The sequence below is a fragment of the Sphaerodactylus townsendi genome, linkage group LG01, assembly GCF_021028975.2.
Source record: "Sphaerodactylus townsendi isolate TG3544 linkage group LG01, MPM_Stown_v2.3, whole genome shotgun sequence".
Classification (NCBI taxonomy): Eukaryota; Metazoa; Chordata; class Lepidosauria; order Squamata; family Sphaerodactylidae; genus Sphaerodactylus; species Sphaerodactylus townsendi.
In genome coordinates this window covers 5,915,250-5,935,864 of record NC_059425.1, presented here as the reverse complement: position 1 = coordinate 5,935,864, position 20,615 = coordinate 5,915,250, and the positions used below count along the sequence as shown (strand labels likewise).

General features: G+C 52.9%; 1 protein-coding gene and 1 pseudogene across 1 annotated transcript in view; both read left to right on the top strand.

Annotated features, from left to right (window-relative positions):
• LOC125436346 overlaps positions 1-6,120 on the top strand; it is a 6,343-nt pseudogene extending 223 nt beyond the window's left edge.
• A 7,273-nt stretch (positions 6,121-13,393) lies between these two features.
• The window catches only part of LOC125436340 (high affinity nerve growth factor receptor-like), a 15,353-nt gene continuing 8,131 nt past the window's right edge, over positions 13,394-20,615 (top strand). Inside the window, exons 1-5 of the mRNA XM_048503261.1 lie at positions 13,394-13,745; positions 15,564-15,591; positions 17,476-17,556; positions 19,230-19,312; positions 20,435-20,590. Coding sequence (XP_048359218.1) covers positions 13,394-13,745; positions 15,564-15,591; positions 17,476-17,556; positions 19,230-19,312; positions 20,435-20,590 — 700 coding nt within the window. The remainder of the gene's footprint in view (positions 13,746-15,563; positions 15,592-17,475; positions 17,557-19,229; positions 19,313-20,434; positions 20,591-20,615) is intronic.

Sequence of the window (20,615 nt, the reverse complement as noted above, 5' to 3'; positions counted from 1 at the left end):
AGAAGAAGAAGAAGAAGAAGAAGAAGAAGAAGAAGAAGAAGAAGAAGAAGAAGAAGAGGCGTCCGACCGGCCCCATATTTCATTAAAATTTTCCCAGAAGAAAAGAGGGGAGGGGAGGGAGGCGAGCCACATAGATGATAGCCTAAATAACAGGCCGACTGGGGCATCCGGGGGCACCATTTCAGCGGCTGGTCCCTCCAAAGGCCCGGCAGAACAACTCCGTTTTACAGGCCCTGCGGAACTTGTTAAGGTCCCGCAGGGCCCGGACAGCCGGAGGAAGGGTGTTCCACCAGGCTGGGGCCAGAGCCGTAAAGGCCCTGGCCCGTGTGGAGGCCAGCCGCATCATTGAGGGGCCAGGGACCACTAATAAATTAGCCTCCGTTGAGCGGAGAGGCCGTGCAGGGACGTACGGGGTGATGCGGTCTCGAAGATACGAGGGCCCCAGGCCGCGTAAGGCCTTGAAGGTCAACACCAACACCTTGAAGATGATCCGGAATTCCACCGGGAGCCAGTGCAGTTGGCGCAATACAGGCTGGATATGATCATAGATGGCGCTGCCCGTAAGTAGACGCGCCGCTGCATGCTGGACCAGTTTTAGTCTCCGGATCAAACGCAAGGGAAGACCCGCGTAGAGCGAGTTACAATAGTCCAATCTGGAGGTGACCGTTGCATGGATCACAGTGGCTAGGTCCGCTTGGGAGAGGAAAGGAGCCAGCCTCCGGGCCTGACGGAGGTGGAAGAAGGCAGCCCGAATTGACGCGCGCTGAGGGGTTGTGAGAGGGGTAGAATCGGGGCGGCTGTGTTGTCACCGCTCCTGTAATGGGGAGTGCCGGTGGACCCCGCATTACTTGGAGCGAGTAGCGCACAACAAAAGGTGAGTGGGGAAACGGCCATAGTGTTCTTTCCTGCAGCTTTCCATACTGAGAATTGTGATTACAGAGAGGGGCAGTTCCAAAATCTGCCTTTCTAAAATGCTATTGTTACTGGCTTCACCTTATCAGGCGATGGTGCGGGTTCATGCCAACACGTTTGACCTCCTGGCCAGTGTAAGTGGTACTTCGGCCATCTTGGAGGGCAAATAGAAAGGCGGCCAAGTGCCGTGGAGTTCTGAGGCGCCCAACTTGCTTGCGGAGGCTGCTTCCACAGCTGCCCCAGTCTCACGCGGAGACCGAGGTCACTGGGGGCATGCTGGGGACACTCCCAGGGGTAGAGCCAGCAACAGTCAGCTCCCACCAGGCTTTGGCCCTGGGAAGACCAGGAGGATGGTCAATAGACTTACGCTACTCCTGGACCGTTTCCAGTCCGGCTTCCATCTTGGCCACTGGATGGAGACTGTGCTGGTCACCATCACAGACGAGCTCTGGCCAGGGCTGCTGGTGTTATTAGATCTCATCACAGCATTTGACATTGTTGTTTGTGTTCTTTTGACCTTGCCGATGCTGGGATTCAGGGCTGAAATGGCTGGCCTCGTTTCTCTGCAGGTAACATTTTGGGGAGGATATCCCAGTGATACCCATAATACTGTGGAGTTCCGCAAGCAGGGAGTCATCCTTTCCCCAATCTGTATGTGCCCCCTGGTCCAGTTGGTTTGAGCTTTGGGCTGGATTGTCATCAGTATGCAGGTGACACCCAGCTACCCAGCTTTTTCTGTGGATGAACAGCTACTGACGCCACCCCTGAGTTACTGGCACAGTGTCTGGAGCAGGGGTCTGTAACCTGTGGCTCTCCGGATGTTAATGGACTACAATTCCCATCAGCCCCTGCCAGCATGGCCACCCACTTGACAGGTGGCCTTAACACCTGCCTCCTCTGTTAAGAGCCTGAGAGTGTGACCTTGGAGTCCTTCTTATCTATGGAGGCCCAGGTCATACACACAGCCAAAGTGGCCTTTTCGCACCTTCGACAGACTAGACAGCTGGCCCCCTACCTGTCCTGCTACGACTTGGCCACAGTGATCCATGCAACAGTCACCTCCAGGCTGAATCACAGTAACTTGTTCTGCATGAACCTACCTTTGAGACTGATGTGGAAGTTAACAGTGGTCCAGAATGCAGCAGTGTGGCTCCTTACTGGGGTAACAGTGAGAGAGAGAACGTAACACCTGTATTGTTTACCAGTGGAATCCCAAGTCAGGTTCAAGGTTCTGGTTTTGACCTTTAAGGGCTGGGGCACCCGTATCTTAGAAACTGTATCACTGACAACTGTATGACAGATTTAATAATAGACACTCTTTTTCTATTAATAAGGTGCCCAGTTCCTTTCCATGTTTGTTCATTTTTATTGAAAAGATATGCAATAATATTTTTGTGCAACAGATGGCACTCTTTGACCGCCAATGCAGGAAGTTTGAAAACTGCTTCCTCCCCACTCAATTGCCCAAACTCCTAAGCAATCCAAACAGAACAACTTTTACTGCACTGGTGAATCTCAGCCACGATTAAGCATGCTGGCCGATGAAGCAGGAGGCCCCTGCAGCGTGCTGGTGATTGAACCCCGGCGGGGCAAACCTCCTTACACTGACAATGTACTAGGAAGTTGCCATGCACCTCCGGCTCTTGTTCTCAGCGATCCAGGCGCTCACCTGATGCTGTGGCAGAGCAGAGAGGAGGCAATCTCCCCCATCTGTAGTCAGCCATTTAGTACTAAGACCTTAGGGGGTAGAATCATAGAGTTGGAAGAGACCCCAAAGGGCCATCAGGTCCAACCCCCTTCCATGCAGGAGCACACAATCAAAGCAGTCCTGACAGATGGCCACCCAGCCTCTCTTTAAAAACCTCCAAAGGAGGAGACTCCACCACACTCTGAGGTAGTGCATTCCACTGCCAAAGAGTCCTGACAGTCAGGAAGTTTTTCCTAATGTTTAGGTGCAATCTCTTTTCCTTCACCTTGAACCCATCACTCCTGGTCCTGGTCTCGGAGCAGCAGAAAACAAGCTTGCTCCCTTCACCAACATGACATCCCTTCAAATATTTAAACAGGGCTATCATGTCACCTCTTAGCCTTGTCTTCACCAAACTAAACATCCCCAGCTCCCTAAGCCTCTCTTTGTAGGGCAAGGATTCCAGACCTTTTATCATTTTGGTTGCCCTCCTCTGGACCCGTTCCAGTTTGTCAGTATCCTCCTTGAATTGTGGTGTGTACACTGTGGTGCACAATATTCTCATGTTCTTATATTCATGGTTGGACTGGATGGGCCCGGTGGTCAACTCTATGATTCTGTGATTCTATGTTGAAGGGTTGCTCTGAGTCCCTGACATTTTGTGGTGGGCTCTGCCTATTGCGGGAGTCAACCTGTCATTGGCTCCCCCTCTTGCAGCAGCTATTCTGTGGTTGTTTCCACTGCCGTGGTCGGAACGCAGAGGCATGGAGACGTGTGGCCTCGCACGTCATCTCTTTCCACCTTAACGTGATTCGGTTCTTCAGACTTGCATCCTGGTAGTAGCCTGTGATCAGGCTCCCCATATTCCATAAGGAACACAGATGCAGACAATTCACTGGGCCTCTCTGCCATCTCCCTGTCTTCCTTTTTTTGCCACCAAGTCGCAGCCAACTTACAGTGACCCCGCAGAGGCTTCAAGGCAAGAGATGTTCAGAAGTTCTCTGCATGGCAGCCCCAACTGCTTCTCTGCTTGGTTTCCTCTTCTGGATGTCTTTAAAGAAATGCCTGCAATTTGTCTTGATGCTTTTTCCAACCCACACTGCTTTTGTGAGACCCCACCCATGCTGCTGCCCTCTGTTCATTTCATAAGGGCAGGCCTTCCCCTTTTAAAAGAAGCCTTTTATAGCTTCCTTGATGTGTGCTGTTGACTATTCAGGCATTTGCCTTGCGCCCTAAAATTAATGCGGAGATAGATCGATTATTAGAACAAGGAATATTGGAGCCAGTCACATATGCAAAATGGGAGACCCCAATTGTGACCCCCCTGAAAGCCAATGGAGATGTGCGTATTCGTGCTGATTATAAGTGTACAATCAATAAGGCACTGCAGAAACACTCTTATCCAGTGCCAGTGGTGAGTCAGTTGCTGGCAACATTAGCAGGAGGAAGGGTTTTTGCGAAACTAGATTTAGCACAAGCACACCAACAGCTGGGAGTAGATGATGCTACTGCAGAAGCCCAGACAATAGTGACCCACAGGGGGGCATTTAGAGTAAAGCGTTTGCAATTTGGGGTGAGTGTAGCTCCTGGTATATTCCAGAGTTTGATGGAAGAGATATTAAAAAACCTGCCGGGAGTCATACCCCATTTTGACAATGTGTTGATCGTGAGTGCGTCGGAGGAGGAATTGATGGCACAGGTACGAAAAGTGCTGCAGTGTTTCTCGGATGTGGGATTGTGCGTTAAGCGTGAAAAGTGTGGTTTTGGAGTGTCAGAGTTTTTGGGGTACATGATAGATGCAGAGGGAATTCACCCAACCTCAGCGAAGGTGAGGGCGACCCAGAATGCCCCTGGGCCACAGTCAAGACAGGAGTTGCAGGCATTTTTGGGACTGCTGAATTTCTACCATTCATTTTTGAAACATAAAGCCACTGTAGCAGAGCCGCTGCATCGCTTCTTAGGTAAGCAAGCGGTGTGGCAGTGGACAAGGCAGCAGCACGAGGAAGCTTTTCGGAACGTAAAAAGATTGTTGTCATCAGGAAGCGTACTGGTTCACTTTGACGAAAGGAAGCCACTAATCTGAACGTGTGATGCCTCCCCGTATGGAGTGGGAGCAGAGTTGAGCCACCAGTTGGAGGATCTTCGGGAAGCTCCAATTGCGTATTATTCTAGAACTTTGTCCAAAACTGAGCAAAATTACGCACAAATAAACAAGGAAGCATTGGCAATAGTGGCTGCGGTCAAGAAATGTCATGACTATGTGTATGGGTGATGTTTGTTATCGTGACTGATCATAAACCATTGTTGGGATTATTTTCATCAGAACGCCAGACCCCACAGATATTGTCCCCTAGAATGCTGCGGTGGGCGATGTTTCCGAATGCGTATGATTATGTCTTGTAGCATCAGCCAGGTAGGAAGATTAGCCATGTAGATGCGTTGAGTCTCTTACCAGTACAAAGGGAGGAGGAAGATCACTCCCCACTGTTAGAGGCTTTAATGTTGGAATCATTACCTGAGCCTCCGGTGCAAGTGGCAGAAATAGCAGAAAAGTCAGCTAAGGACCCTGTGATTGCTCATCAGGTGTTGAACTGGGCATGGAGGGGTTGGCCAATGGGGAAGATAGATGAGAAATTCAGACCATTTGAAATAAGACAGCACGAGAGATCTGTCCATAAGGGTTGCTTACTGTGGGGAAATAGGGTGGTGATCCCATCAGCCTTGAGGACCAGGGTGTTGGAGGCCTTACTTGTGGGGCACCCGGGATAGCGAGGATGAAGGCATTGGCCCGAAGCTACGTTTGGTGGCCTAAGATCGACAGTGAAATAGAAGAACGGGTGGCCAGATGCAGTGAGTGCCAGATGACGCGGCCCGCACCACCACAGGCCACTACTCATCAGTGGGAATCAAGAAAAATCCCTTGGTCACGGTTACACATTGATTTTGCAGGCCCATTCCAGGGTCAGGTGTTCCTTATTGTAGTGGGTTCGTATTCCAAATGGTTAGAAGTAGGGCCAGTAATGTCAATGACATCACGGACAGTGATTAAGACACTGCGAAAGCCATTTGCAACCCATGGCCTCCCAGATACTGTAGTATCAGACAGTGGGACATCATTTGTGTCTGAGGAGTTCAGGGCATTTTTGGCAGATGGTATTATTTGCCAGGTTCCTTCAGCCCCTTTCCACCCAGCTACCAATGGATAGGCAGAAAGGATGGTGCATACAACAAAGGATACCCTGAAACGGATAGTAGAGGGGGATTGGCATCGTCGGTTGGCAAACTTTTTGTTGACGCAGCACATAACACCGCGTACAGCCACAGGAAGGGGTCCTGCTGAACTACTGATGGATCGACGGCTGACCTCGTTGTTGGATCGGATGCATCCCGATCTAGTTGATGAGCGATCAAAGAAAGAGGACCAGGTGCTGAAAGCACCAGGACGTTTGATAGGGATGACACTGTATATGTTAGGGACTGTGGAGGCAAAGGCCCTTGTTGTTGGGTTCCAGCAGTGGTGAGGCAGCCGACGGGACCACTGTCAATATCAGGTGGAAACAACAGAAGAGGGGTGGGTGATCCATGGGGCATGTGGACCAACTGAGGGGAAAAGGGTGTGGGTCCAACAGTGGCAGTAGGTCAGGGAGATGAGCAGCAAATGGTTGGGAGGCCCAAAGGGGTGGGGCAAGATGGAGACCAGGGGCCCCAGGAACTCAAGGGAACCAAGGGTGGTTCCCATGCAGAATACAATGCAAGAGTGAGGAGAACATCGCATAAAGTCCAACAGTGATGCAGGAGCGAACACAGAACCAGGAACCAGAGCAGGAGTTTGAGGTGGTCTCAATGGAAGAGAGTTCCATAGATTATTACAGGGAGTTAGGGGGAAGGGGTGCAGAATGTATGCGACCAAAAGTGCCTCAACTGCTGTGCCCGACATATCGACTGTTAGCAATTTTGTATGCATTCGAGGTACAGCTGCAGGTTTATGTGCATGCTTGTTGTGAGAAGCTGTTAGACAATAAATGGCTTGTATTTTATCCTTCACAACTTGGACTTCTTTGAGACATTACTAGCTTCCTTCTAAATGAGTCCCCTCATTTTTAGGATATAAATTCAACTCGTCCTTCTCCTTCTCCTCCTCCTCCTCCTCCTCCTCCTCCTCCTCCTCCCTCCTCCTCCCTTATACCTCCCTCCTCCTCCTCCTCCTCCTCTCCTTCTTCTTCTTCAGTGGTGTGGGCGTTCCACTGGGAGCCAGGGCCAGAGCCTCCTTCAGCCAGCCAGAAATTTGGGGGGCTGGGGACCAATAGAAGGTTGTTATTGGCACAGTGAAGCACCCTTTGGGGAACGCGGTGGGAGAGCTGGTCCAGCAGGTGTAGAGACCTCAGATTGTTTATAATTAATCTGAGAGCAGAACCTGGTGGGTATTCCCACGTGGCACCAGTGCAGCTGGTGAAGTACCATTTGCTTATGGGCTCACCACAAGCGTCTCTGTGAAGACCTGCACAGCTACATTTTCAGGCAAGCCAAGGTTGCTGGAGCGGAGCCTCAAGGGCAACAGGTGCGTTATCAGGCAAGACAGTTCTCGGCATCCCGAGAAGAGAGAAGTGAGAGTGGTGGTGGAGAGGGCCAGCATGCTCCCACAACCTGACTGGTGGCCACTCCTGAAGGGGTTTTTGAGAGACGCAAACCAAGCAGAGGGTGGTTTTGCCATTGTTCAGCCTACCTCTGCTTGGTGACCCTGGACTTCCTTGGTGGTCTCTCTCCCAAGTGCTGACCACGGCTGGCTCTGCTGAGCTTCTAAGATCCTGACAAAATCCAGGCTGAAGGAAAAGAAACAGGCTGCTCAAGGTCAGGGTGCCAGACACGGGATTTTCCGAAAGCTGGGAAAGTTCCTCAGCCGCGTCTCATATAGACTAGTGAGTCAACAGAGATCTCCAAATACATATCAGAAGGTCAAGAGAGGGTTTATTCCCAATTGTTAACTGACATAGAACAGGAAAATTTGGCATTGCAATCTTTACAAGGGCCGTCCGAGGAAGCTTATGGGTCAGTTTAGACATATAGCAGCAATATTATCATCACTGGGAGTTTGATTTATGGTACAGTAACATTATATATTTCTAACTGACCCATAAGCTTCAAGGACGGCCTTGGGAACGACTTTAACCCCTGTCACCTAAATGTACAAGGAATGAGAACTTGTCAACCTGCATAATTTACTTGGACGCACAAGCGCCCACGCAACTGCGACTTCGACTGGACATATTTCTTTATTTGCTAGAAGGTGCAGATCACCAGAAAGTAGAGACAGGCATGTAAAAACTAGCCTTTGCATTCAGGGTGATGCTGGGAAAGCTACAATGTCAGAAAAGAAGGGAACAGGGACTGGTTCTGGTGGGCTTTCCTGGCTGTGTGACCATGCGTGGTCTGGTGGATCTTGTTCCTGGCAGACATACATCTGTAAACAGCATCTTGAGAGGTGTATCACTGGAGGAAGTCTGGTACAGCACTGTGATACACCTCTGTGATAACGAACTTCCCTCTGTGATCCACTTGAGACCACGCCCACACAGCCCAGAAAACCCACCAGAACAAGTTTAAGGTCTGGCCCGTGAGAAGCCTTCAACCGTGTCATGGAACAGGGGCGTCCTGGACTGGGCTATGTGCAGACCGCCTTCCAATGCTATTTACCATGGAAGCTGGGGTATCCTCTGGCAGGAATTACACATCCCAAAATAAAATCTAGCAGCCTCAAAACTGGCCACTGCCAAACACAAAAGGAGTCGAAACCTCTTGACCTGCCTGGACTTTTGCACTGGAAGCTGCCGTGATCTAGAGATTGGGCATAAATCATTTGAAAATAAAGCCAAAGGGTTTCAAAATTGGTGACCAACTTCAGAATGACCGGGCAGTCAGCACAGACAAAGGTGTGCAGAACATGATTCCTCTCCAGCAAGAAGAGAAGAAGATGGTAGTGTGTGCTGAGTCCCCATTCAGCCACTGAAGATGCCCTCTCAGCCAGACCCACACCTCTAGGGTTGTTGTCAGCATGAAATGGAAGACAGGAGAACAATGTAAATGGCTTTACAGGAACCTGTTGGGGGGGGAGGTCTTCCTTGACCATCTATGATAAGGTTTGCCCCCCCACCAGCTCCAGTTTCAGTGGGGAGGGGGCTATCAGAAGAAGCAGTTGTGGCATCATGGCCTCCCGCGTGTAGCCCAGTCTGCACCATGCCCCCGAGGAGCTCTCCTTCCTGGCACAATCTGGATTCCTGCAGCAATTTTGGGGCTTGGGATAGGTGGCAGAATGGGGCTGCCAGGTTGGGGGAGAAGATACAAGTGCAAAGAGTTCCTAAAGAGCTCTGGGAAGGGGGGGGGTCTAACATGAGCCTATGAGCCCCACCCCTTCCTTCTTTACATCAGCTGAATGGAGCTCAGAGTAGAAATTCCTTGTTCGGGATCGAGGGGAGAATCTGAGAAGGATGCTGGATTTGAACCCGCCCCCTCTCTGTACCCACTGCGCCAACATCTGAAGCAAACAAAAGGATCTAACGCAGCCACTGGCCCGGCGATTCTCCTACGTGTTGGCCTCGACCTTCAAGCACCTCTCCAGATGTCCCCCCCCCCCTCAACTGGCCCACATGTTTCAGGCCCCTCAGTAGCTCCGGACCTCCTGCGTTCCAAGAACTCATGGCTCCCTGGAGCCCCGGTGCTTCACCACCAGCCCAGGGGAGTGCGGCTCACTGGCTTCTCTGTCCCATGAATGGCCAGGTGGGGGGGGGGCGTCTAGGGGAAATAAGAGACAGCACTTTCAGGAGATTCCAGTGACACGGGACCCTCACACCTGAGGTGGCGTGAATGATAAGAGCGAGGAGCTTCATTTCCAGGAAGCAGAGACTAGAGCTGGAGTCCTGCTAGGAAAGGGCACCCAAGGCCCAGGGGTCAAGGAGAGGCATCTCTGCGCGCACTCAGGGCCCTTTTGTCCCAACAGAGAGCTGGGTGCAGCACAAGTGAAGTTACAGGTGGGGTAGAGGTGCGATTTACACTTCGCAGGCTTGGAAGGGGCCTCTCCAGACTGGCAAAGCGGGGTGGGTCAAATAACTTGGGATGCTCCGAAGAGAGAGGCGTTCATTTAGCTCAGTGGTCCCCTGTAGCCCAAAGGCTGGCTAGCATGAATACAAAACAAAAGAAAGAGGTGCAGGTCAAAAACAGATTGGGGGGCATTTTGAGGAGGGGTGTGCGGAGGAGGGGGGGTGAGTTGGTGTGCCCAGCTAGAGAACCAGCTTCGGCTAAAAGGTTTCCTGCCTCTTGTCCTTCCAGTAGAAACAGTTTTAAAGTATGTCTGCCTTCAAGAGTGTCGCTGTCATGGAGCTGATTCTCCCTTCCAATCCCAGTGAGGAAGAGACAGGAGGGCTAGCTTTAAACTACAAAAGCATCTCACATACCAAAGATTTCGGCTCCCACTTATATGGATGGGGGTTTTGCGTTATGTAAGTAATTTAAATGTAGCTGATTGATTTCTTAACTGTTCCAACTTTTAAATAGGTAATCAGTTGTGAGTGGCTTCCATTATCAGCGGCAGCCCTGAAGGGAAGAACGGCTGCAGCACAGAGACGTGATGCTGGAGCTGGCAAAGAAAAAGCAAACGTCGCCCGAGGAAGGTCCCAAGAGGAGCTGCCCACAGCGGGGAGATGCTGCGTCCAGCCCGGAGGGTCGCCTGCAGCCAGCAGCTTAGCCGTGGGATCTTACAAGACAAACCCAATATCTGCACGTATGTTTTGCAAACAAAGCAACACCCAATAAGAGGGACAGATGAAACCATGCCCCAGGCCCAGCTCCAGCAAAACCATCCCAGAGGGAACTATTCGGAATCACAGGGCAGCAAATACAGCCAACTCAGGGGAGGTCCGCTGGGCGTTCCCCAGGTGAGGGCAGGCGGGCACGGGTGGGGGTGGGGGCGAGAAACCCACCCAAAAGCGCCTGTCCCTCTGGGCGGCCGCTGTGCTGCTGAGAGGAAGGAGACCCACACACAGGGAAGGGGCCCTCTAGGAGAGAGCCCTGCCACCTGGGCGTTGCGAGGAGCCCACCCACAGTATCCGAGCAGTCCTCTCTTGCCCTGGGAGAGGGCAAGACCTGCTCCGCTCCCAGCGCCCTCCTCCTGATGCTCTGCCTCTTCGGCACCCCAAGGGCAGGCCTCTCGTAGCCCCCTTTCCCCCCTCAGCCCCCCCCCTTGGGGCATCCCGCTTTTTTCTGTCGCCCTGCATCAACTCTCTGAAATAGCAGCTTTCCCTGCCACTTTCTGCAGCAGGGAACTCAGGGGGCCCCCTTCACACCACCACCCACCTCAGAGTGAGGGGGCTCAGCCTCCAGGATTAGCTGCTTCCCAGGACCTTCCTACCTGAACTGCCTCCCCCCACCCCCCGCCGCCACAATTACAGTTCACAGAGCTGCGGGGATCCAAGGAAACCAGAGGCTACTCACCGCTCGGATACCCCCCAGGATGCTGCCAGAGTGCTGGGAGGGACCAGGCATGCTTGCTCTCCATTCCATCATTTCAAGACGTTGTCCGCTCACCAGCTTCTAGTCTCATCCACAGTGCACTGCAGCTTTGCACGTCGAGGGCAGTGTCCATCCCAATCAGGTGAGTAGCCGCATGCCGCTGCCTTTCACCCCTGGCCTTTGCAGCGGGTCCACAGTCATGGGCTGCAAATGCCCCAAAGAATAACAGCATCGACCCGATGGCTGCTTGAGGAAGGGCACCTCCCTGTGTGAAGCAGCCCACTGGTTTTACCCTCTCCTGCCAGTTTCTATCCGGGGCAGCAAGAGGCCCGGCTCCAAGCCGCCCAGCTTCTTGACCTGGGTGCCCCCACTTGCACGGCTGCTGCTGGGGCCGCCTCTGCCCACCACTTTGCCCAGGAAAGGAAGCTCTGCACGCAGGGGCACTTGCATGGGTACCTCATAAGCTAATCACACACTTCCCTGTGCAAACGAGAGCCATCCGTGGAGGCACAGTGTCTCCTGAAAGGGAGGGGTTATGTGATCCCAGGGAGGAGGGGTGGAAGCAAGCCCCACCTCCCCTGAGGGTTGAGCGCTCACACACCACCCTCTGGCTGGGCAGATGTTTGCATGCACATGTTCCCTACCTACAGTAAGCAAAGAGGTGCGCACAGAGGAAACAGGGGCTGTGTCTGGTCCAGCCTTTCAGATTGATTGGGAGCAAATGGGCAAGGGCTGGGTTCTACTCTGAGTGACGGCTGCAACCTCTCAGGGGAAGGGATAGCAGGGGGCTCGCTTACCACCTCGCCTTCAGCCTTGCATGGCTGCTCCTGCGCCCGAGCTTGGCGTCCCGATGCCTGGAGCAGGTACAGGTGTTACATGAGCACGCCCCCACTGCCTGGAGCCAAGCAGCATCCAGAGCCACCTGTCACAACTGCGGAGCTTGGGAGGAGCTTCCACTGAAGTGTGAGTATCATACCGAGGGTGCAAGCGGTGAAGGTTAGGGTGGGACTGGATGCATTGGTGCCTGTGACAGACCCATATCCTGCAGCTTGGAACTCAGCTGAGGGGGAAACAGGGTGATCAGCCAAAGATAGAAACCATGAGCACAAACCCTAAATACACAGTCAGAGGGCGATCACTCTGGACGAGCCACAATCTCACAGGGGCACTAAGTTGGGACCAGATCAAGCTTTGCCCTGATGATGTGCTGAACCAAAATGCTTCTGGATCGGCTCCATTGAAGAGTTGGTGCCAACAAAGATCAGAACCAAGCTGGGGGATGAGACCCGGACCAGAGCCTGATACCCAATTACCCCCCCCCCCCCCGTTGGAACCAGCAGGGGCAGGTGGGGCATCTTGACATCCTCCCATCAGCAAAGAGGCTGCCTGTGCTGGGTCTGCCCAGGCACTTAACGAGTAGCTACCACGGTGATACAAAAATCTTGTTCTTAAACACCAAAGGAGGTAATTCTTGAGAAGTCCCTCAAGGCCACATTTCTGGGAAATGTTGAGACAAAGGCTGCCTTCAAACGGGGCTGGGAGGAACTTTTGCTCCGTGAGGCTCTAGCCTAGGATCTGGTGACATTTGGAAGCTTGGTTCGCCTCCCCCCCCCCCCCCTCCCCATCCCTCCCCTGCTATGATGCCCTCCTTTCCCAGTTTTTTGACTGAAGAGTGTCCGGCCACTGCTCCTTAACGCAGGGACCAGGCATCATGGTACCCCTCTACCCACCCCTAAAAGCATCTCCAGCATAGAAAATAGTAGACATCCACACACACAACTTGCACTCAGAGTGAATTACATGCACATCAGCAGCCAAGCAGGGGGGTGTGTTGTTGTATTACATGTGTTTGCTTTATTTTGTTTTATTTGTTGCATTAGGATGTTTGGGTTCAATAAAAAGCCACAAGACCAGAAACCCCTCCCCTGCAACACGCACCCCCTCCTGTCCCACCATCTGTCGGCATGCTCATTTCGTCCCCCCACCCACCACTCTGTCAGTGCGACCCACCCTGCTGGCTATTTGGGGTGCTGCCCTCAGGAGCTACCCATGCATGTCTTCCCAGCCCCTCAGCGGCAAATTCGGATGCTGACAAGGCGTGCTTTGGCTGTGCCCTTCTCCACCCTGAGGATGGGACATTTTATCTATGTGCTTTTAAGAAGTTTTTTAATTACAGGTTTATCAAACAACAAACAATTACCAGTGAGCAACAAGGCAGGAGGACTTCCCTTTCCCACATGGCAAGCGAAATGCTCTGGGTGCAACAGAGCTGAGTGACCCCGAAAGAAAGGGAGGATGGGTGCAGCGGAGGGGCCAGGAGAAAATAACGCCCTGCCTCCCACAGGTACGTTTGCCCTCTTCTCAGCCCCAGACAGCCGCCAGCTGGCAGCAGGGGCAGAGGTGAATGGGGGGGACCTGTATTTCGTGGCATGGGAACTGTGGCGATCATCCTGGTTCACCCAGCCGGAGATCCGAGAGAATTGGGGTCTGTGTCTCAGTGTATCATTTCAGCCGGTGAAACTAGCATCCTTAGCCCACACAGCGGACTTGGAGCTGGCTGAGATCCCTGCAGCGTGGTCAGGCAGGGGAGCTGCACAGGCGAGACTGTCGTCGAGCCACGCCAGCCTGCTTCCAAGTGGTGGCCCATGTAAGGCTGTACCCTTGTTCAGAACAAGAGGAAGGGGTGAAAGTTAGCGAAGAACTGGTGGGAGTTGCATTTCTTACCGCCGCAGTCAAGTACCTATTAATGACCCACCAGCCAGACCAGAACTCAAGGAAGTAGCTTAGTACCATTTAGGCTGTGAGTAAAGCATGGTGTCTTTTGCTCTCTCTGTGTGTGAAATCGTTGATCTTAGAGCAAAGGGATTTACGTTTGCTACTTTATTGATATCCTGATCACTGCTCACCTACTTATCTGTTTGCTCACTTTGACTGTTTGTTGTTTTCCAGTAAACCTACGGTTAAAAAGCATAAAAAGCACGTAGATAATACGTCCCATCCTCAGGATGGAAGAAGGGCACAACCAAAGCCTGCGCCTTACCAGCATCCGAATTTGCCAAAGGAGGGGCTGGGAAGATACTGAGAATGCCAGCTCCCAAGGGCAGCACCCAGCAATGCAAGAAGGGTGGGTGGCGGCGGAGTGGGTGGGGGAATGAAATGAGCATGCCGACAGATGGTACTGGGACAGGAGGGGAGTGCGTGTTGCAGGGGAAGTTTCTGGTCTTTTGGGTTTTGTGTACTTTAATTATCCAGAGACTAGGACTCTAAGAAGGAACAATAACTCCCAAAATCTTGTTTGTTACTAAGATGGAGTAAAGAATTTGGGTCAAAGGTGACTATTCTTGAAATTAGATGTTTTTTTACAGGTGTTTCTTCACCCATGAAGGCATAATAAAATATAGATAATCACCCCGCCCTTCCCACCCCCCACCCCCGGTTGATAAAGGCTACGCGGATACCACTGATGTTTCTCCATGGGGTACTTGGATGTTCGTTGCCAGGAAGTGGTGCATTTGCTCAGCGTGTGGTCATAAAGGCCTACCAAGCTCCCCTGAGTGGCTGGTCCAATCCCTTTGCCGATTAGGCATGTAAGTGGCCTTCCCTGCCCTGTTAGAACTACCTGGAAGGCAGCTGGACTACAGAGGCCACCCCTGGAGAGGCATATCATGCTGTAATGGCTGGCAGGCCAGGGGCAGGGGCGGGGGGCAAAGCAGCGCTCCTGTGTCCCTTGCAGGGAACATCCCAGAGAGAGACCTTGGGGCTCCCAACATTGCCCCTCCCTCCACTTTGCTCCCCAATAGTGTCTCCAATTAAGTGTTCTTAGTTGGTATTTTAGAAGATGCTGCCCTGATGGCATCTGGTCAGGCTTGGGCCACCCAGAAAAGAGGTCCTGGGAGGGGTCTCAGACACTAAAACGGGGCAACCCAAAGGCTAGGTGGACTGCCGGGCCTCATCCAGGGAAAGGAAAATACTCCTGGCAGCTCGACTTTGGCATTTAGAATTAGGCGCTTAGCTCTGGTCACACCCTTAAGCCAGAAAACTAAGCAGAAGTGAGAAGCCTTCTACCCAGGTTCAAAATCTCTTTCTTCCGAGGTCAACTTTGTCTCAAAGCGTCTCACGCTGTTTCAAGGGTCTGCGGCCCAAAGCGATCGGGTGCCCGGACTGAGAAGCCTCGAAGCTATTCAAATCTGTGACACCCATTTGAGAAAATCCAGGCTACATACCATGCCAGTGAGCAGGGGCTGGGAGACATCATGTGTGAACCAGTGGGAATGAGAGTCATAGTCTTGGGACGGGTGGGAAGGTCACAATGGTGGAGGTGGGGAGATTTTTGCCGGGCCTGACTAGCGCAGGTTCACCCACATGGCACACTTCTCTCATGTCTTGCGTGCATCAGCCCTCAGGCACATTTTAAATGGAAGTGCTTTTACACAAATGTAAACAAGATGGTGGTTTTCTTAACCAGATCCATCTACAATCATACAGCGAAAAAGGTAAGTAAAAATAATGTGACTTCATGACAACTATGAAATGCATTTGGAAGAGCTAATCCAGACATTATGCTCTTTCAGTCCCCAGGGAACACGGTGTATTGTGTGTTTGCAAGGCTCCCACATGAGTGGGATCCTGCTCCCCCTCCAGCCCCCCCCCCCCGCTGCTTCCGGGTGGGAGGGTCCCTCCTGGAATCCCCTTCTACTGCCAAGCACTTCCTGGTTCTTCCCTGAAACCTGGGGCCAGGGAGGGGCTGATGGAGCCATTAAGAACTCCCTCCGGCACAAGAAGGTACCGTCCATTATCTCAGCTTTGCAGCAGCAGGAAGTACTTAGTTTACAAGACAATTGCTGGGGACTGAAGCCAGCTCAGGAGGGTGTGGAAGACAGGGGCGTTTCAAGGCCCCCTCCCACTTGCAGGGAGGCCGTCCGAAACATTGCATTTTGAAGGGGGAGGAGGTTTTCGGCTCTGAGGAGAACTTCGGTTTTCCTCTTCTCCAATCCCTGCCTTATTCCCACAATATTGAAATATGCAGAGATTTTACACGACATGTGATACAGCTGAGCCCATTTGATTCCAGACCTTTTTGTGTCCAGGGGGGTGCTTCAAATCCCTGTTCCACAGCCAGGAGGACAGAAACTTTCCAGAAATGGCTTGGGGCTTCTTCTTGCTTGAGGAGGGTTGTGGCGTGTAAAGACTTGGGAAGTAGGAGCATGAGAACAGAAGATGCAAGAGACAGCGTGGCCTAGTGGTTAAGGTGTCCAGACTGGGGGCCTAGAAACCCTGGGCTCAAATCCCCACACAGGCCGTGGAAGCCCTGCTGCATGACCATGCAGGACAGATGCCTGCTCTCCAGCCCTAACCCTGGCTAATTATTTGGATGAGAGACCTCCCAGGAATACCAGGGGTTGCTGACATGGCAAAGTACCCCCTGCGGTCTTGGCCCTCGAAAAGGCTAGCAGGGGCTGCCAAGAATCAACTGAGACTTGACCTTTAAAAAAAAAAAAGAGAGAAAAGAAAAAAGGTTCTTGCACTTTTCCTTGTCAGATAATTTCTTAACTTTCTCTGGAAGAGTATGTTGTGACACCTTCACTTGAGAAGCAGCTACACGCTGTGACCGGCAAGGCCAACTTCTGAACCTGGTGGGAATTCTTCCATGAGGCTCACCGGTGGGGGAGTGCCGGGTGGACCTCAAACATAAGTAAAGGAAGGGCTCCTAAACAGGCCAAATGTTTCACCAGCTGCACAGAATGGCTCCCCTTGAGGCTTACCAGCTGACCCCTCATTGCTGAGCCTCCGACAATACATGCTACTGGTTGTGTCCAGGGTTTGGTGTACTGGACGTTGCTGTGAGAAACTTAGCCAGGGGTCTGCTCCCACCCTGATGGTTTGCACACGATGCAAGTATTTGTTTCTCTGGCATTATGATGCTGTTTGGGACCAGGCGACACACACACCTGCAGAGAGAGAGGGGGCCAATGCTGGGCCAGAAAGCCCCTTGAGAGAGGAGTGTTTAGGCACTTGTGACCTTGTAGTCTCTCCCAACTCTATGATTCTGTGCCCCACCCAGCTGAGTGGCCCCTTCCAGCAAGCACTCTTTCCCTTCCCTTCTGCATTTCAGCCATCAGAGCATCTCCCTGTTGATGGCTCCCTTCTCCCTTTGGCAGACGGGGGGGCCCAGGCTTCCCTCAGGGGAGGAATGTGTGGCAGCCAAGAAAAAGGGGGCTTTAAAGGGACATGGGGGGGGGGCTGCAAAGAAAGAGCCACCACAGTCTACATTATTATCCTGGCTTTAGTAATCGGGCTGAAATAGGGTAAAAACAGGTCTTAATTTTCTTGAGGGCAGAGATGTAACTTTGATTGGATGTGCTCCCTCTCCCTGACAGAGTCATTGAAAACCAGTCGAGCTTGACCAACTTGATTTGGGATGACACAGCATCAAGAACCCTTGGAGAGCTGAAGAACCTGTGAGTGTATGGACTGCCTTTTCCAGTGGCACCCCCACCCCACCTTGTCTCTCCTGGTTTGCAGGGGAGAAGGAGAAGAGAGGGCCAGTTGGATCGAAGGGGGCCTATTCAGTGGCCCAGGAGCACATAGCATAGGGAGCTTTCCATACAGACTGGAGGCTTACATTTGAATAGATAGTGCCCCCCTGGGATCCACTTCCCCTCCACAAGCTAGGAGGAAGATGGACAAGATGTTCTCGAGTCCGGGACAGGATGGAAGATGAGCTGGTGAACCATCCTGGCCATTAGCTTAGAACAAGAGCCTCTTCCTCTCTTGCCATTTAAGATGAGTCCAAGAGGTAGCGGGCCGCCCTCCCCTCTTGGAGGCGCTTAATCCCTCCCAGCCCTTCAAGAGACTGCAGCTGCCAAATCACCGTTCCTGAGCCACACCATCGGCGTAGATCTGTGTGGCATCCAGCTGCCGCTTTCTCTATAGCAGTGCCCAGACCTCGGTACACCTTCCCATATAATGCTTTGGCACCAAATCCTAGAGTCTTTTAGAAGTTAGCCATCTTTGATTATCCAAAATTTTTGCATGACTACCCCCTTCTCTTAAAAAACCTTGCCCAGAAATCTCATCTCTTGTGTCCTGTGCCAAATTTGTCAGTGGTTTTTTTGATGGTGGTAAGACATCTCAAAAGGGATACAGCCCTTACAGCCCGGTCGCTTTGGACTTGTGCATGATACATGTTCAGTGCTGCTGAGACATGGAATCAAGGGGCCAGACAAATACCCTTTTAAAGAAATAGGAGCTTCCGACCTGCAGTTCAGACAGGGACCATCTCTCCAACCGTCTTCCACCAGCTGACCTGTTGAATCCCATGTTCCCATTTGATCTAGGAATCACCGGAATGTGTAGCACATTGTTGTTTTTTCCAGAGGAGCAAGAGGGTGTCCCAGCCCACCTGCGGGACTCTGGCATTGTCTGCAGCTGCTCCTCTTTCTCCAGACCAGATCATAGGACTCTGCTCTGCCATTCAGAGTGCAATTGCAACAGGAGGCAGAGCCACAGTGGGGAGGCATCCTGAGAACTCTGACCCATACAGGAGCACACCTAACGTGATCCCCTCTTCCAGACTTCCAAGAAGAAACAGGTGAGGGGCAGGGGTGTGCACTCTGGTGCCCCAGATGTGCATAGCCAATTTGGCAGGGAGCTGATGGGAATGCATCTAGTCCATGCACATCTGGGGCACTAGAGTTGGACACCTCTGGGTTAGGGGATCCATTTCAGGTATGCCCAGGTACAACCCAGCAAAGAGTTGGCACTGCCTGGGAAGCTCTCTGGCACATGTGGGCCCATCTTCTGAGTTCCTAGCTGCCTCTTTCTCTTTCCAAAGGGGGCGGAAGATCTCCCTAGCGCTTCATGATGACTTCCAGCATTCCGGGCTATATTCCTAGGATCTTGCTTTGAGGGGGCCCTTGGGAGGCCTTGATGGGGAATAGAGTGCTGTCTTAAAGTGTCACACAGATTTCCAACCTATTTCCAACCTACAGAGAACTCAGTGTGGAAAAACAGCCGACCTAAAATGCAAAAGCGGCCCCTGCAGCGCCTTGGCATTCTGTAGAACTCCAGAGGTGGGACAAAAGGGAGGAGCTTCGACCACTTCAGTCGGGTTTTATTCCCTTTGTTGCAGGACCATCTCTAGGAGGCAGCTGCAGAAGTCCCATTGCACCCGATACTTCCAGACCAGCTCGGGCTTCGATCTACCTGTGCCAGGTCAGAGCGGCCACCTCAGAAGCAGACCCTAACTTCACGTTGTCGCTTCTTGTCTTTAAGAGCGTGGGGGGCATGGGGGGGGCAGAAGGGCACCTCCATTAGCTCCCCAGCCTCAAATTCCACCATCTTGCAAAGTGGAAGTGCATAAAATAGAAGCCATCAAAGGCCGTGGGAGGGAGTAGAGAAGCATCGCTGAGAGTATTTCTGCCTTGTGAAAGCCCCCCCAACTTCCTTTCTCTCGACCAATTTGGGGGGGCTGCTCCTACCAGCCAGTGGGCAGGCTGCCAGTGAACACCAGAGCAGGAGTTGATTATGGCTGCAGCTGTGGGACTGACCCCACCGTGGCCAGGGTGCCCCCCCCCAAATCTGGGGCCTCATGAGTCGGGAGAGGGGCAGGAGCTTCGTTGCCACCTTGAACTGACGGCCACTCCTCCTTGTCTGGCAACACAGGCAGCAAATGCAGCCAGCCAGCCCCCACCCCCACCCCCACCCCCACCCCCTTTGGCTCTACCGGTCAGGAAGAATCCTGCGCATGGCCTTGCAGGGGGTGGGGAGCATTCCTTGCAGGCCCCAAAATGGGCTTCATTCACAAAACCAGGGGGGCGCTGGGCCACCTGCAAAGTGAGCACCTCTTGATCCTCAGATGCCGCCTCAGGCTGCCTCCATCGTGGCTGCAGCTGTTTAGCTCCTGGATCCTGTGATTCAGCACACGCACACGCACACACTGTGGCTGTGACTGTGTGTCTGGAGGCATGACTGTCAAGGACCCCAACACACCTCTGGGAGGGGCTGTGCAAACAGCTGTCCTGGAGAGACAGGAAGCCCATCCCTGCATTTTGGTGGGCAAGGGGGCAATGGGGGGGGGCGGATCTTACCTCCGACAGGGCCCTGAGGCATGCGAGCAGCAGAAGCTCATTTGGACAAAGGGAAGTCCGAGGAGCCCCCCCCCCCCCCGCTAACGGTAAAGGGGTCCCCCCTGTGCCATGCCTGACCCATGGGGTGACGTCACCCCACGACGTTTACTGGGCAGACTATGTTTCGGGGGTGGTTTACTGTCCCTCCAGCCCCTGGAGGCATCTGGGGCAGTGCTGGAAATGCGCTCCTCGAGGTCCCCTGCCGCAGGACTCCCCCACCCCACCCCCCCTCCGGTCAAGACAGCCCGGCTGGGGAGCCATGAATCCTGGCTGGTGTGGCCGCGCTCTGGGGGCCTCGTGGTGCCTGAGCAGCGGGGCCTCCCTGCCCCATGGACGCCCGCCGCCTCGTCCAGCCCAAATCCAGGTCTGGCGTCTGGGGGGGGGGGGGG